The sequence below is a fragment of the Cervus canadensis genome, chromosome 5 (assembly GCF_019320065.1).
Source record: "Cervus canadensis isolate Bull #8, Minnesota chromosome 5, ASM1932006v1, whole genome shotgun sequence".
Lineage (NCBI taxonomy): Eukaryota > Metazoa > Chordata > Mammalia > Artiodactyla > Cervidae > Cervus > Cervus canadensis.
The window spans coordinates 69,863,474-69,881,962 of record NC_057390.1 but is presented as its reverse complement, the minus strand read 5'-3'; the positions used below and the strand labels follow the sequence as shown (position 1 = coordinate 69,881,962).

At 36.0% G+C, this 18,489-nt stretch overlaps 1 protein-coding gene across 3 annotated transcripts in view; it reads right to left on the bottom strand.

The window, feature by feature from the left end:
• The window catches only part of ASXL2 (ASXL transcriptional regulator 2), a 119,849-nt gene that overhangs the window by 17,257 nt on the left and 84,103 nt on the right, over positions 1-18,489 (bottom strand). For all 3 annotated transcript variants that reach the window (XM_043469163.1, XM_043469164.1, XM_043469165.1), the window contains 4 exons: positions 15,527-15,656; positions 14,288-14,434; positions 12,108-12,271; positions 2,512-2,608 (listed from right to left, as the gene is read on the bottom strand). In XM_043469163.1, the coding sequence (XP_043325098.1) occupies positions 2,512-2,608; positions 12,108-12,271; positions 14,288-14,434; positions 15,527-15,656 (538 nt within the window). The remainder of the gene's footprint in view (positions 1-2,511; positions 2,609-12,107; positions 12,272-14,287; positions 14,435-15,526; positions 15,657-18,489) is intronic.

Below are 18,489 nucleotides of genomic sequence, written 5' to 3'. Positions count from 1 at the left end.
AAAACCATAGCCTTGACTAGACGGACCTTTGTTGGCAAAGTAATGTCTCTGCTTTTTAATATGTTGTCTAGGTTGGTCATAACTTTCCAAGGAGTAAGCATCTTTTAATTTCATGGCTTGGTAGGCCATCTTAAAACCTGTGCCTGAGACAGGCTGTTTCCCCTTAATTATCTAATACCCAGGACATCAAAGAATAAGTGGAAAGAGTAGATTTGAAGTATAAGACCTCTTAGGTCTTAGAAGTATAAGAAGAGGGGAAGGAAACATGTTAGAGGACATATAATACTTATCACAGTCTTGGGCCTATGAGTGGGAGTAGAGGGATTTAGCCATCAGAATCCACCCACAGCCTCTGCTTTTTAGTTGTGTCCACTGGGCTTAATAGAGGAAGGATAAACAGTACTGAACTCTGTTCACAGTGTTCAAAGTTTTTGCTGCTCATAAAATGTGACAGCATGTATAGGTATAGCAGTGACTGCTCATATTAAAAAAAAGTAATGTAATAATAGAGGTAGCACTGTTGATAATATCTACTTTAAAAAGTTGGGGAATAGGGAACATAAATCTAAATTATTCTTAAAAAAAAAAAAGTACTGGTAACAGATATGTTTTAAAGTGCTCAAGTGATTTTGACTCTTTCAGAAAAATGGGGTCTCTGCTCATGGAAATCTTTTAAGAGAAAGGTCAAAAGTAATCAGTAAGTGATCCCTTCTACACAGTTGTAGTGATCACTTCTATAACAACTATAAGGAAAAATATAGATATTAATTAGCTGGTCAATTAGCTCCATCAGTGATCTGACAAAAAGTGAGCAATGAATAGCATTCCCAGTGCTCCCCTTATAACTGTATTTATTTTAAAGCTTCTCACACTTGTTTTCACAAGCTATTCCTTGGCACAACCTCCCATAATTTTCAAGTGTTACTTTGCATTCTATGTGTACTGACACAGTGACAAACACAGTATTTGAAATAAAAAAATACCAGACTACAAAACTACAGTCATCAAAACAGTATGGTACTGGCACAAAAACAGAAACACAGATCAACAGAACAGGATAGAAAACCCAGAAATAAGCCCATGATGTACTATTCTTAGTTGCTCAGTCATGTCCGACTCTTGCGACCCCATAGACTGTAGCCTGTCAGGCTCCTGTGTCCATGGGATTCTCCAGGCAAGAATGCTGGAGTGGGCTGCCACTTCCTTGTCCAAAGCTCATGCACCTATGGTCAATTAATCTATGACACAGAAAGCAAGATTCCACAATGTTGGAAAGACAGCCTCTTCAACAAATAGTGCTGGGAAAACTTGACAGTTACATGTTATATGTGGAATCCAAAAAGAAATGATACAAATGAACTTATAAAACAGAAACAGATTCACAAACTTTGAGAACCAGCTTATGATTGCGGGGTGGGGGGGGGGGCAGTTAGGGACTTTGGGAAGGTTATGTACACTGCTATATTTAAAATGGATACCAACCAACAAGGACCTATTGTATAGCATATGGAACTCAATGTTATGTGGCAGACTGTATGAGAGGGAAGTTTGGGTCAGATTGGATACATGTATATATATGGCTGAGTCTCTTCACTGTTCAGCTGAAACTAACACAACATTGTTTGTTTATCAGCTATACCCCAAAACCAAATAAAAAATTAAAAAAAAAAAAAAAGTCAGTGGCTTTAATAATGGCTGAACATTAGAATCACTTGGGGAAAAAATCAAACAAAAAAACCCCATTGAAGCTCAAGCAAAACAAAAATCATTGAGAGTGAGGCCGAGATGTCAGTATAAAAAAAATACCACAAGTGAGTATAATGAGCAGTCAGGCTTAAGAACTGCTAATAGTGACTGATAATTACATGCTATGCAAAAACAGTCAATTACTCTTTTTATGCTTTATAATCTACGCTCTGTAAAACTGTTAGATCAGAATTAGAAACATGGCAAACCAGTGACCACAGTTAGGAATTCTTGGTAATTGTATTTACTAAACCACTCTAGCTGCCACTGAAGTACGTAAAACCTTTTTCAATAAAGCAGATTTTTTAAAAGCTCTTAGTAATTCTTTTTACTGTTAGTTTCATTGATATGGGGCAGTGAGAAAGAAGTTATCTCACTGTTTACCAAACCATGATTCATAACACCATGAAATAACTCATTCTATATTCTGGTTATTAAAATTTCAACTGCCAGGCATGAAGCTAGAAATAATGAAACAGAATCTTTAGAAATAGGGCCTAAAAATCTGTATATTTTCAGTTTCCCAGGTAACTTTAAACCCTTGAAGAAACATCTTGCTGAACTCCATCTGGAGCCAAATTTGGTTACATGCTCTAGATAAAAGTCTAGCAATGTATTTCACGTAGAATAGCTAGTTCTTCTCTATGAAACGTTCTGTCCTTTGCCTTCCAAAACTGGGCAAATACCCACTGAGGCTCAGAGCTGCCAACATGCCCCCACCCCATGCATACACATTCTAGGAGGCACATAAAGTTGAGCACTTACCTTCTGAAAGTCTTTCCTTCCAGCCTTGGGCTGCTGAAGTGAAGAACTCATTATTAAGCGCTGAACCATTTAACTTCATCAGACCATCTGGACCAACCTGGGTCAAAGAATAAGCCACAGAAAGTTCAGGAAGAAAACCAAATGTTAACATGTGGAATTTGATGTTCCTGTCTTTTGTAGAAAAGAATGTGTGTATATTAAATTTTACGGAAACAACACTAAATCATACCATGCTGATTATGGATACTTCTATTTTATAATGTAATATTGTTTTCTTTCTAAAAAATTTCTTTCCTGTTTATCTCTTTCTTCTTCTCCTTTCAAATCTATTCCCTTTGATTAGTTATACTTAAAGAATCTTCTGCAAATAAATACATATATAAGAGGATTTTTCTAAAAGGTTCATTGTTTTCCAAAACTGTGACAAATTACACACACTACTCTGAAACTTATTTTTCTCATAAAATACAAAGTCAATTTCTCACAAAATTCAAAGTCAACTGGCATAGTTTTAGCTCCACTATAATAGCTGCATATTATTTCATTGTATGAATGTCCCTCAATTCATGTACCAATTTCCTAATCATAAACATACACTTTGCTTCCAGTGTTTTCCCATAATCAACAAACCTGCAATAAGCATTCCAGTAAAGATGAATATACTAGTTCTTTTTATCTATGGGACAGGTTTTGAAAGCAAAGAAATATCTGTGTGTGTATATAACTAAAGACTGTTAGATTATTTTCTAAAAAGGCTAAAACAATTCACATTTCTACTAGAAATATATGAGCATACTCCTTATCTTGTGAACAAGAGATATTAACACACTATTTAACTTCTACCTATTAATGAGTTTGAAATGATAAAAATTTCCTGTATCCTGACTACTAGTTTTGTCAATCTTTCTGGTTATTTATTGACTACTTAGATTTGCCATCTAGTGAAATGCCAATTCCTATCATTTGCTCATTATTCAATAAGCCTCCTTATCTTTATCTTGTGAGAATCTTTTGCATGTTATACACAGTAAAACAGCCACATAATTTGAAGGTATTTCCTTCCATTTATTTGTCTAGTGACTTGATTTGTGATGTCGTGCCAAGAAGTTTTAAGATTCTTCTTTACATTTGCGATTTTGTTAACCGTCATTCTCTCAGAGGTAACATTTAGATTCCTACCAGAATCCCTATGCAGATTCTTCATTAATAAAATGATTTTTAAATTTATATGGAAAACTGAGAGGGGAACTGCCTTTCTAATTACTAAACATACCACACAAACTCACTGCAATCAAAACACTTATTACTAGCATTAGAGTGAACAAAGAAATGAGTGAAAGAGAAGAGTGCCTATAAATACATACAGCATGTAAACTAGCAGCATATATAACAGAGATGGTAATTCAAACTGAAAGAAAAAGGAGGGCTATATAAACATGTAGTGCTGGAGCAGCTGGCCATCGAGTCAGTAGAAAACAAAAACTGAACCACAATTTCAGAGAAATATAAAAAATATTCTTGATGGATTAACAGACTAATTTTAAGCTTAAAGTCACAAAGTTTTGAAGAAAATTTAGGTAACTATTGGGACATCTTAGGGATTAAGGAACTCAACTCACTTTACTTTCTAAATTTATCTGCGTCAGGATGATATTCCTCTGGCTCTAGAGCAGAAACTTTTTCTGTTAAAGGACAGATAGGTCATATGGCCTACAAATAGGTCATATGGCCTCTGCTGCAACAGCTCAACTCTGTTGTAGCTACAGATAATATGCAGAAACTAACTGAAGCAGCTGAGTACCAATAAAACTTTATTTACAAAAAGAGGCAAAAAGAAAAAAAAAAAAAGAGGCAGTGGGATGAAATTGACCTGCATGCTAAAAAGCCTGATGACTGCTGCTTTGTATTCTATAGATTTGGCAGAGGAGTAACGGACTTTCCTATGAGAACAGGTCACTCAACATCTCCCTGAATAGTCCAGTGTTGAGCAAGTTACTCCAAAACAAAGTCAGTCCATTCTACAGTTTAATAGTTCTATTTTTTTAGAAGGTTATTTTAACTCCAAATTTGTTTCCTGGAGAAACAAAGTTTACCTCTTCCATAGACAGACCTTCAAATGTATCTGAAGAGAGGTGTTTTAATCCACACTCCTTCCTTAGTCTTTCCTCTGGTCTAAATAATGCTTTCCTACTCTTCATTGTTGGGTACTACATACACTGAAATATGGTTTCCAATGTTTCATGCTAACAATAACCAGAATTTTGGATAAATTCCAAATTTCATCTGACAATGAAGGAGAATACATTCACTAATAATTTCATTAATAAATTCCATACTCCCTATTCTCAGATTACCATGCCCTCCCACCACAGTAACTGAAAACGACAGTCAAAGAGCCTCCTATTAAGAATACACAACAGGACTGCACTCAACAGAAAGCTGCTAAGTTCTAAGGTGCCTTTTAATTCCAAAACTGAACATAACAGGACCCTCGCTAACAGAGGATAAGGACCATTAGTCAAAAGACAGTTCGGAGGAGCCCACAATAAAGTTCTACAGATAGACCCTCTGTTAGGTCTTGTGTTATTAGCCCCAACCTAACATACCTGAGTCTTTAAAAATGATGAGAACAATACGAGGCAAGAAGAGAAGTTCTTTAAAAACTCTCCCAAAACTTCAGTCTCCTTACTTGTTCTAACCAAGAACTGGGGATCCCAAAAGCTGTAATTTCTCCAAGAAATGTTAAGGCAGGGAGAGCAATAGCTGGGAAGGATCCATATTACTTCTTTGTCCCTACTGCTTGTGTTACACTGACTTATCTGACTCCCCAGAAATGGAATCTGACCTTTCACACGTGCTAATTCATAGCAATATAAAAACTGGTATCAGATGGAGAAATATACCGTGTTCATGGATTGGAAGAATCAATATTGTCAAAATGGCTATTCTACCCAAAGCAATCTATAGATTCAATGCAATCCCTATCAAGCTGCCAACGGTATTTTTCACAGAACTAGACCAAAGAATTTCACAATTTGTAGGGAAATACAAAAAACCTCGAATAGCCAAAGTAATCTTGAGAAAGAAGAATGGAACTGGAGGAATCAACCTGCCTGACTTCAGACTCTACTACAAAGCCACAGTCATCAAGACAGTATGGTACTGGCACAAAGACAGAAATATAGATCAATGGAACAGAATAGAAAGCCCAGAGATAAATCCACAAACTTATGGACACCTTATCTTTGACAAAGGAGGCAAGGATATACAATGGAAAAAAGACAACCTCTTTAACAAGTGGTGCTGGGAAAGCTGGTCAACCACTTGTAAAAGAGTGAAACTAGAACACTTTCTAACACCATACACAAAAATAAACTCAAAATGGATTAAAGATCTAAATGTAAGACCAGAAACTATAAAACTCCTAGAGGAGAACATAGGCAAAACACTCTCCGACATAAATCACAGCAAGATCCTCTATGACCCACCTCCCAGAATATTGGAAATAAAAGCAAAAATAAACAATTGGGACCTAATGAAACTTAAAAGCTTTTGCACTACAAAGGAAACTATAAGTAAGGTGAAAAGACAGCCCTCAGATTGGGAGAAAATAATAGCAAATGAAGAAACAGACAAAGGATTAATCTCAAAAATACACAAGCAACTCCTGCAGCTCAATTCCAGAAAAATAAATGACCCAATCAAAAAATGGGCCAAAGAGCTAAACAGACATTTCTCCAAAGAAGACATACAGATGGCTAACAAACACATGAAAAGATGCTCAACATCACTCATTATTAGAGAAATGCAAATCAAAACCACAATGAGGTACCATTACACGCCAGCCAGGATGGCTGCTATCCAAAAGTCTACAAGCAATAAATGCTGGAGAGGGTGTGGAGAAAAGGGAACCCTCTTACACTGTTGGTGGGAATGCAAACTAGTACAGCCGCTATGGAAAACAGTGTGGAGATTTCTTAAAAAACTGGAAATAGAACTGCCATATGACCCAGCAATCCCACTTCTGGGCATACACACTGAGGAAACCAGATCTGAAAGAGACACGTGCACCCCAATGTTCATCGCAGCACTGTTTATAATAGCCAGGACATGGAAGCAACCTAGATGCCCATCAGCAGATGAATGGATAAGGAAGCTGTGGTACATATACACCATGGAATATTACTGAGCCGTTAAAAAGAATTCATTTGAATCAGTCCTAATGAGATGGATGAAACTGGAGCCCCTTATACAGAGTGAAGTAAGCCAGAAAGATAAAGAACATTACAGCATACTAACACATATATATGGAATTTAGAAAGATGGTAACGATAACCCTATATGCAAAACAGAAAAAGAGACACAGAAATACAGAACAGACTTTTGAACTCTGTGGGAGAAGGTGAGGGTGGGATGTTTCAAAAGAACAGCATGTATACTATCTATGGTGAAACAGATCACCAGCCCGGGTGGGATGCATGAGACAAGTGCTCGGGCCTGGTGCACTGGGAAGACCCAGAGGAATCGGGTGGAGAGGGAGGTGGGAGGGGGGATCGGGATGGGGAATACATGTAAATCTATGGCTGATTCATATCAATGTATGACAAAACCCACTGAAATGTTGTGAAGTAATTAGCCTCCAACTAATAAAAAAAAATAAAATAAAATAAAAAAATAAAAAAAACTGGTATCAGTATAGTCTAGTAGAAAGATGATTTTCAGAATGAGAAAGATTTAGTTTTGACTTTATAGTCAAATAGCTATAATGATCTGTATAGCTTACTTATAATCTCTTACTACAAACTAGAGGACATATCTAGTTCTCTTACTATAATACAGGTAAAACAAATCTCTCTCATCCTGTTTTTAAATGATTAGAAAAAAGTAGAATGCCTAACATTGCTTCAAACATAGTACATACTTGGAAATAATTAATCTTTTAAAGAAATCACAGAATTGAAAAAACCTTACAAAATCATACTGAATCTTTTGCAGAGGAGGAAACAGAAGATCAAAAGGGAGAATGACTTGCTAGTCACTCCTCCTTCCTCGATGAAAATCTAGGTTTCAGACCTATGTCTTATTCCTGACCAACTTAAATTTCTCTGGTCCCTGCCAAGATTCTTCCAAACCTTTAGTGTTTCTGCTAGGTATCATTTAGTTTTATTAAAGACTACAACCTATTTTGGATTTTGTTGTTGTCCAGTCAATAAGTCGTGTCCAACTCTTTGTGAACCGATGGACTGCAGCACACCAGGCCTCCCTGACCATCACTATGTCCTGGAGTTTGCCCAAGTTCATGTCCACTGAATCACTGATTCTATCCAAACACCTCATCCTCTGCCACCCTCGTCTTCTTTTGACTTCAACCTTTGCCAGCATCAGGGTCTTTTTCAATGAGTCAGTTCTTCGCATTAGGTGGCCAAAGTATTGGAGCTTCAGCTTCAGCATCAATCCTTCCAATGAATATTCAGGGTTGACTTCCTTTAGGATATCTGATCTCCCTGCTGTCCAAGGGACTCTCAAAGAGTCTTCGCTAGCACCACAGTTTGAAAGCATCAATTCTTTGGTAGTCAGCCTTCTTTAGAGTCCAACTCTCACACCTGTACATGCCTACTGGAAAAACCACAGCTTTGACTAGACGGACCTTTTTGGCAAAGTGATGTCTTGGCGCTTTTTTTTTTTTTTTTTTTTTTTTATTAGTTGGAGGCTAATTACTTCACAACATTTCAGTGGGTTTTGTCATACATTGACATGAATCAGCCATGGATTTACATGTATTCCCCATCCCGATCCCCCCTCCCACCTCCCTCTCCACCCGATTCCTCTGGTCTTCCCAGTGCACCAGGCCCGAGCACTTGTCTCATGCATCCCACCTGGGCTGGTGATCTGTTTCACCATAGATAATATACATGCTGTTCTTTTGAAACATCCCACCCTCACCTTCTCCCACAGAGTTCAAAAGTCTGTTCTGTACTTCTGTGTCTCTTTTTCTGTTTTGCATATAGGGTTATCATTACCATCTTTCTAAATTCCATATATATGTGTTAGTATGCTGTAATGTTCTTTATCTTTCTGGCTTACTTCACTCTGTATAAGGGGCTCCAGTTTCATCCATCTCATTAGAACTGATTCAAATGAATTCTTTTTAACGGCTGAGTAATATTCCATGGTGTATATGTACCACAGCTTCCTTATCCATTCATCTGCTGATGGGCATCTAGGTTGCTTCCATGTCCTGGCTATTATAAACAGTGCTGCGATGAACATTGGGGTGCACGTGTCTCTTTCAGATCTGGTTTCCTCAGTGTGTATGCCCAGAAGTGGGATTGCTGGGTCATATGGCAGTTCTATTTCCAGTTTTTTAAGAAATCTCCACACTGTTTTCCATAGCGGCTGTACTAGTTTGCATTCCCACCAACAGTGTAAGAGGGTTCCCTTTTCTCCACACCCTCTCCAGCATTTTATTGCTTGTAGACTTTTGGATAGCAGCCATCCTGACTGGCGTGTAATGGTACCTCATTGTGGTTTTGATTTGCATTTCTCTAATAATGAGTGATGTTGAGCATCTTTTCATGTGTTTGTTAGCCATCTGTATGTCTTCTTTGGAGAAATGTCTGTTTAGTTCTTTGGCCCATTTTTTGATTGGGTCATTTATTTTTTCTGGAATTGAGCTGCAGGAGTTGCTTGTATATTTTTGAGATTAATCCTTTGTCTGTTTCTTCATTTGCTATTATTTTCTCCCAATCTGAGGGGCTGTCTTTTCACCTTACTTATAGTTTCCTTTGTAGTGCAAAAGCTTTTAAGTTTCATTAGGTCCCATTTGTTTATTTTTTTGCTTTTATTTCCAATATTCTGGGAGGTGGGTCATAGAGGATCTGCTGTGATTTATGTCGGAGAGTGTTTTGCCTATGTTCTCCTCTAGGAGTTTTATAGTTTCTGGTCTTACATTTAGATCTTTAATCCATTTTGAGTTTATTTTTGTGTATGGTGTTAGAAAGTGTTCTAGTTTCATTCTTTTACAAGTGGTTGACCAGTTTTCCCAGCACCACTTGTTAAAGAGGTTGTCTTTTTTCCATTGTATATCCTTGCCTCCTTTGTCAAAGATAAGGTGTCCATAGGTTCGTGGATTTATCTCTGGGCTTTCTATTCTGTTCCATTGATCTATATTTCTGTCTTTGTGCCAGTACCATACTGTCTTGATGACTGTGGCTTTGTAGTAGAGTCTGAAGTCAGGCAGGTTGATTCCTCCAGTTCCATTCTTCTTTCTCAAGATTACTTTGGCTATTCGAGGTTTTTTGTATTTCCATACAAATTGTGAAATTCTTTGGTCTAGTTCTGTGAAAAATACCGTTGGTAGCTTGATAGGGATTGCATTGAATCTATAGATTGCTTTGGGTAGAATAGCCATTTTGACAATATTGATTCTTCCAATCCATGAACACGTTATGTTTCTCCATCTGTTTGTGTCCTCTTTGATTTCTTTCATCAGTGTTTTATAGTTTTCTATGTATAGGTCTTTTGTTTCTTTAGGTAGATATACTCCTAAGTATTTTATTCTTTTTGTTGCAATGGTGAATGGTATTGTTTCCTTAATTTTCTCTTTCTGTTTTTTCATTGTTAGTATATAGGGAATGCAAGGGATTTCTTATTTCTGGAAGAGTCTTTCTTTAGGGTTTTCTATGTAGAGGATCATGTCATCTGCAAACAGTGAGAGTTTCACTTCTTCTTTTCCTATCTGGATTCCTTTTACTTCTTTTTCTGCTCTGATTGCTGTGGCCAAAACTTCCAACACTATGTTGAATAGTAGTGGTGAGAGTGGGCACCCTTGTCTTGTTCCTGATTTCAGGGGAAATGCTTTCAATTTTTCACCATTGAGGGTGATGCTTGCTGTGGGTTTGTCATATATAGCTTTTATTATGTTGAGGTATGTTCCTTCTATTCCTGCTTTTTGGAGAGTTTTAATCATAAATGAGTGTTGAATTTTGTCAAAGGCTTTCTCTGCATCTATTGAGATAATCATATGGTTTTTATCTTTCAATTTGTTAATGTGGTGTATTACATTGATTGATTTGCGGATATTAAAGAATCCTTGCATTCCTGGGATAAAGCCCACTTGGTCATGGTGTATGATTTTTTTAATATGTTGTTGGATTCTGTTTGCTAGAATTTTGTTAAGGATTTTTGCATCTATGTTCATCAGTGATATTGGCCTGTAGTTTTCTTTTTTTGTGGCACCTTTGTCTGGTTTTGGAATTAGGGTGATGGTGGCCTCATAGAATGAGTTTGGAAGTTTACCTTCTGCAATTTTCTGGAAGATGTCTTGGCTTTTTAATATGCTGTCTAGGTTTGTCATAGCTTTCCTTTCAAGAAGCAAACATCTTCTAATTTCATGGCTGCAGTCACTATCCGCAGTAACTCTTGAGCCCAAGAAGAGAATATCTGCCATTGCTTCCATTTTTTCGCCTTCTATTTGCCATGAAGTGATGAGACCAGATGCCATGATTTTAAGTTTGTTTAATGCTGAGTTTTAGGCCAGCTTTTTCAACCTCCTCTTTCACCCTCATCAAGAGGCTCTTTAGTTCCTCTTCGCCTTCTGCCATTGGTATTATCTGCATAGGAGGTTGTTGGTATTTCTCCCGGCAATTCTGATTCCAGCTTGTAACTCATCCAGCCCGGCAATTCTCATGATTTACTCTGCATGTAAATTAAATAAATAGGGAGACAATATACAGCCTTGTTGTACTCTACTCCCAATTTGGAACCAGTCTGTTGTTCCATGTAAGGTTCTGTGCTTCTTGACCCACATACAGGTTTCTCAGGAGACAGGTAAGATAGTCTGGTATTTCTCTCTTTAAGAATTTTCCAGTCTGTTGTGATCCACACAGTCAAAGGTGTTCACGTAGACAATGAAACAGAAGTATATGTTTTTCTGGAATTCCCTTGCTTTCTCTATGATCCAATGAATGCTGGCAACTTACTTTGTATATCTGGAAATTCTTGATCCAAGTCTAAAGCCTAGCTTGAAGGATTTTGAGCATAGCCTTACTAGCATGGGAAGTGAGCACAAATGTCTGATAGTTTGAACATTCTTTAGCACTGCCCTTCTTTGGAATTATAATGGAAAACTGACATTTTCCAGTCCTGTGGCCACTGCTGGGTTTTCCAAATTTGCTGACATCATAAGTTTATTATTAAAGCAAAAAGTGCTTAAAAAAAGTTTAACAAAAAAAGAAAATAACATTCTTAATCTCGTCAAAAGATCCATTGAAACACCCCATGTAATGTCTTAAGACAATTCTTCCTTCTGAATTATATTCTGTGGATGTCTACATCCTAATATGATAGCTAGATAAATTTTATTCCAAATTTCTGACATTTCTGATAAGAGGGTTCTTTTTCTTTATAAGCCTTACAGGGCCAACCAATTAAGAACACTTACAAAAAATAATATTTTGTGTATTAATACCTTTGACACCACTTCTTTACATGTACACACAAAAACCATTTTAAAAATCTTAAGGAATTCTAAAGGCGATGGCTGAAGGAAGCCCCAGAAGGGTTAGAAAACTGCTGATACGCTTGAAAGAACACACCTGTCGATCCACCTCTGGAAGTAGTAAGAGCAGTCGCTGTTGGCAGTCTCCAGGAAGGACTGAAAAGGTGTGTTTGTTGATTAGTGCTCGTAGGTTTGTATTAACCAGAATGGAGTCTGGCGTCTCAACATCAATTTCAGCACATTTAGTCCTCTTCATTTGCCCTGTAAAAACATGGAGAAGAATCACCTGGGCCTTCTTCACATTCCTGTTTCTTTCTAAACTATACCTTGCTCTACAGTGCAAAAAAGCCATGGCTGTCATTACTTTAAAGTATCACACTATGAAGAAGGTAACACTTAAGGTTCTTAGAAATAAACAAAGCAAGTTTTGTTCATTCATAAAGGATAAAAAAAAATGTTATTTCCCCTGCAAAACTGGAATAAAGTCTGTAAAAGTGAATCTTTTGCCATACTAAAAAATGCATTTTATGTTTGAGATTTGATCATTTCCCCAATGGAATTGAGGAAGTTTATAATAAGTTTAACATATACACAGAATGACTAAAAAGTGGAAAATTCAAATATCTCTATAAATTACACCGAGGCTCTTTTTCTCTTCCCATAATTATTTTCATCAATTTTCTCTGTATCAGCTAAAAATGTTACGAATGAACAGCTTAGCAGTTACAGGAAGTCTGTTCACAATAGGAAGGTTTCAGTCTTTGTAGACACTGATGGAGTTGAGAACACAGTTTAAAACATAAATGGAATCTGTGGCTTTCAATTCTACAGAATTTTCTCACATTATTTTTCTTGTATTCTTGCATTATTAACCCCCTTTCAATTTCTGGCCTTTCTTTCTGACATTTCCACTATTTAAGACATTGGACAGGCTAGACTCATGTTCCTACTTTACCTTCTCTCTCTTTTTCAATCTATCCTTTGACCTATGTTCTAGGAAATTTTTCAATCTCTAACTTTTAGTACTTCTACTAGAATTTTTTATCTCTGCTCCCATAGTATCTAATATCCTGGAACTCTTTATTTTCTGATTTTTAAAACAGTATTATTCTGTTCTTTCATGGATGCAACATCATTTTTTATGTCTTTCTGTGAATACCATAGCTTTTAAAGTTATCTGTTTAATGTTTTCTCCTTCCTGATTTATCTCTACTTTTGTGAGTCTGTATTTCAGATTCTCTCATGATGGAGGTTTTCTTCAAAGATGATCCCTAGTAACAAATCCTAAAAGACTGACTGAAAATTCTTGTGCTGGGGTGTGTCTTGTAGACCAGTGATCTGCATAGAAGTAGATTCCAGATGATCTCTTTTAGCTGGCAATCAATAAATTTGCTGGCGCAGTTTTTTTTTTTTTAGGCTATTCAATTTCTTTAAGTACCAATCCCCCAATCTCCTGCTGATGCTTAGGTGGGGAGGAGGAACAAAGTAACAGAGATAGAAACATGCCCCACTACTAACATTCTGGACACCTATAAGCAGGAGGATCACTATTCAGTATTTGTGTTTTACTTCATATCCGATTCCAGTACACTGCCTCCTCATCTGTTATGTGTGGTGTCTCTAAATTTAAAGTCTGTAAGGTTTAATTTCACCTCAAAATAAACCTCTTGTCTCCTGCTAAGCAAAGGCATCCAACTGTTTCTTATTAACTTTTAAAGAAGGTTCTTCTTTTCAACCCTATGCTTCATCTTCTCTAAGACAAGGTATCTCCAATTCTTAAACCCTTCTGGAGTTCTACAGGCTCAGCTGGCTTGCTTCCTACTGGCACCTGCTCCTCAGCTCTGTGAAAAACTCTATCCAGTTTTTATCTTCCAAAATTTGGTGATATTGCCTGTCCATCTGTTATCTTCTTGTTTTCTTTACTCTTAAGGGTTTAATCTTTTGTTTTTCCATATTTTTGCTTTAGTGGGACTTGGAGCAGGAAAAGTGGTTCAGTTTGCCATGTTCAATTATAAGCCCTTCCACGTATACAGAGATAAAATATAAATAATGCTGGATAAAGAAACCCCTTGTCAGAAAGAAAAATAAACCACAAAAAGGCTGATAACAGATCTTATTCTGAAATGAAGTTTGATACGCAGGAAAGGAAGAACATGAAAATAGTCAAGAGCTCAAAGATGAACAGGAAGCAGCAATTAAGCCTGGCAGGTAATGATTTTCAAACACAGAGTTGACAATTTAATGTCTGAGAACTGAGTCCTTAGTAAAGTAACTTACTTGTGTGGAGCCTGTCAGACCTCTGGAATGACTTCTTCCCCAGGCCCAGCAAATGATTTTCCACTTTAACCGAAGAAGAAGAAAAGCTAGAGTTTGAGTTCTGAGGGCTGCTTGACTGTCCGTCAGATTGCTTTCCTTCCCATATTGCTAGGGGAAAAAATATATAACCCTGAAGTTATAGATGGAAACTAATCAATCAAAAGAATAATTAAATCATACAATGCTAACCAAAAGGTTATCAAGGAAATCAAACCAGTCAATCCTAAAGGAAATCAATCCTAAATATTTATTAGATGCACTTATGCTGAAGCTAAAGCTCCAATACTGTGGCCACCTGATACGAAGAACCGACTTAGAAAAGACCCTGACGCTGGGAAAGATTGAAGGCAGGAGAAGGGGATGAAAGAGGATGAGATGATTGGATGGCATCACTGACTCAATGGGTATGAGCTTGAGCAAGCTCCAGGAGATGGTGAAGGACAGGGAAGCCTGGCATGCTGCAGTCAGTCCATGAGGTTGCAAACAGTCAGATGTGACTGAACAACTGAACAACAAACCAAAAGGAGTTATGTTTGAGGCAACGTGACCCTGCAAATGTGTTCTGAGTCTGAGAATTAGGAGTCAAAAGTGAATAAAATCCCTTTCTTCCTCCCAGCACATCATTTGCTTCTAGTGGTAAATTTCCTTTCTAACAAAAATGTAAAGTTCTATAAGACATGGTTTAAATTGGCAAACCCATAAATAAGCTGGCATTGAACTGGATTGTGTAATAAAAAAGCCTATACCTCAACCAGTTTAAATTCAAAAGAAAATAAGCAACAATAACAGAAAATCCAAAGGCCCGTGGATATGTCCAATGGAAACTCAAAGGTGTTATGTACTCTTAGGAAAGATTTGTATTTTTCAAGGAGAGAACTTGTGAAGAGTTCAGCTTGAGCAACTTGGAAACATCAGCTTTACTAATAGGAGGCTTCCAAATATTATTGTTAGACATTTTGGGAATGAGTCACTGATCCTATTCTAACATGCAAATCCCAATGATGTACTTTAAAATAACTGTATGATTACTCTGCATAAATTTCCCCATTTACCCTAGAAGGATTTATACTGAGGATCTGGCAGTATAAGGATTATGTAAATAAATACAATAATTTAAAAATAAATAACAGACCATATGAGTTTGGTATACAAAAATACTGGAAAAGAAACTTTCGCTGAAAAGACACTAGGTCTGCCTACCAGGTTTGGCAGGTACAGGGTCACTGGATGCTTTGACAGTCTTCAGAGAGAGGTGCTGGTTGGAGGAGATGGACATGCTTGGCCTGCATTGCTGCTGCTGCTGTTTCTTCTGTTGTTGCTGTTTTAGTGCCTAGAAAGAGAAAACTGACTGTAAGAAACAAAACAAATCAGTTTTTAGTGATAACAAATAATAAATGATTTATTTTAAGTGGTGAGGACCATGCTGACTATACAATTTCTGTGAAATCTATCCAAGTAAACAAAAATCTCAATTAAACTAATTAAACACAGGCCTAAATGAGCCTTAAAATTTGGATTTTTTTCTTTTACCAATGTTCTCCTGTATATAAATCTGAGAAACTGTCATTAACATTTTTTAGAACTTAAAAATCACCAATAAGCCATGGATTTCTCAAACTTGTAGTAGCAGAGAATTAGATACTTTCGATCATTCTGAAAACAGAATTCTAAGCCCTGAACCAAGAACAGTTCTCATTTGTATCAACTTTATCTAGAAATATAAATATTTCCCTTATGTATGCTTCCAAGGTGCTGCAGTTGAACAAAAAGTAGTAAATGACTACTTGAATTTGGTCTTGTGTCAGAGCAGTAAGGTTTGGCCCAATGATCAAATGAATCTCAGCGATTTATAGCAATTTATAGCAATGTGGTAAAATGAAGGGAGGGAAGATTAGAAAATACTGGTTCTATTAATAAGAAGTGTGGTTCCTTCTGGTTACTTCAGAATATTTTAATTTCTATAATTTTCTTAGTTTATAGAATATACTAAACTAGAAAGAATAGAAAAATAAAGAGCTTCCCAGGTTTTAATCATGAAGATACATAAAGGCAACTGTTTACTTCAAGAGCTTAAAAAACAAACAAAAAAAGACAAGGAAACTAAAACTACATTTCAGGAAAAGGCTGAATATCTACGACCTCAGTAAAATGTCAATTTAAGCTTTAAGTTTCAAGACCATCATGTAGAAAAGTGTGGAAAAACCAACTGCCTACTTGTTTCCGATTCTTTCTTCACAATACGGTTTTCTCCTACTTCACATTCACATGCAGTTCTGGCTATGCCATATAGGCACAGTGGCAACACTTGATTTCCTTGATCTAAACTTTCAGTGGAGAAAAGAATACTCAGAGTCTCTGGTATCTGGCTTACTTTTCACCTATAACATTTATAATAGGTGAGGCAGAAACATAATGTCAGTTTTGTCTGATCACTGATGACAGCTTATCTCTCATTCTTCGTATCAGAATACACAATGTTTGTAGGCTTCCTGTGTGGCAGCCACTAGTATTTATTTCTTTCTATTCGCGGTATGTAGGTCATTCTAGGTTAATGCGAAATTTAATAGAGCTACTTGATCTTATCTATTTCTGCTATGATCACATAAATTCAGATATAAGATAAAAATGAAATAACTTACAGCTTCTGTTTTAAGAACTGCATTCAGTTTCCCCCTCCCTCAGTAGTATACAAACCCTGTTCCTAATTTTATTTTAAAATTTAAAAAACAAACAATTAAAAAAACTTCACTGTGGTAAAGGATAACTCATACTGAAATAAGTTTTCTCACTTAATATGAAAAACATACACAGGAGGCAAAACCTTACTTTACATATTAACAATCTAATTTACATAATTTCCCATATTGATATTCTTTGCAGAAAGTACAGTATCTAACTCCTGAGATCAAAAGAAAATAATAGAGTAGTTTTTATGTCATGAATAAGGTAACAAGTTACAGCCATCAACTTATATTTCCTTATTGAGCTTCTTCTACACTTACATTATATGTGTGTGTTGGTGCATATATACATATTCATATTTCTATTAAAATATATTATTGTTCTGGGTATGTATGTCAGATATATGTATGTTTTTAATGAGTGCTGTAACACATCTTAATTTTAACGATTAAACATTATAGTGTGGTGATGTTTATATGTCTATGCAGAACAATTTCATTACAAAGTAAACTTTTAATCCTGTATAATTGTCTAGCATATGATCATGCCACTGTTAATGAAGTAATTCATGTATGTATCTCTACTTGTAAATTTTTCCTATTACAAACTTTAATGCAAACATTTTTCTGTGTATGAATGTATGAATACATGCATTTTTCTAAGATAAGTTTCCAAATATTTAACTGCTTAGTCATAGGGTATGTGCACTTAAAATTTTAATAAATGTTATAAAATTTTTCTCCAAAATAGCTATAATTTATATCCCACCAGCAAACTACAAGTAGTCATTTTCCCACATACTTGACAGTGCTTTATTAATTAAGCTAATTAAGCTCTATTATATATATATATACCAATCTAAGGATAGAAGTGGTCTGTGTTCTTATTAGTCAAATTTATATGTATTAATAATTTGCATTTCAAAAAAATGAAAAGCTAGTTCTTTGAAAAGCCCAGTAAAACAGTCAGCAAGTAACACTGAGAAAAGATACATTATAAATGAAGAACACTGAGGAACAAAAGAAAAACACAAAAAAATACTATGTTCAACTTTATACCAATATTTGACCAAAAAAATCAAGTGAACTAGACCATTTTCTAAGAAAAATAAATTTCCAAAATTGGTTAAAAGAATCAGAAATCAAGAGTAGTACTAAATGAAATTTAAACACCCTAGCAGTAAAAGGTAAGATCTGCAAGACTTTCACCATCTAGAAAAATACAGAGAGCTACAGAACTTAATAGATGCTAAGAACAATCCTGATTCCAAAATTGTACAAGGGTGGTACAAGAATATAACAAAATCTAAGCTAAACTCATAAAAGAGAAAACTCTACTAATATATTAAAAATGATGTAACAAACATAACAGGGTTTATTCCAGAGAGTTAACTATAGATTAACATTAGAAAATCTAGCCCTGGAATTCTGCATACTGGCTGACTTAAAAAGTTACCTGATCGTCTTAATAAATGCTGAAAA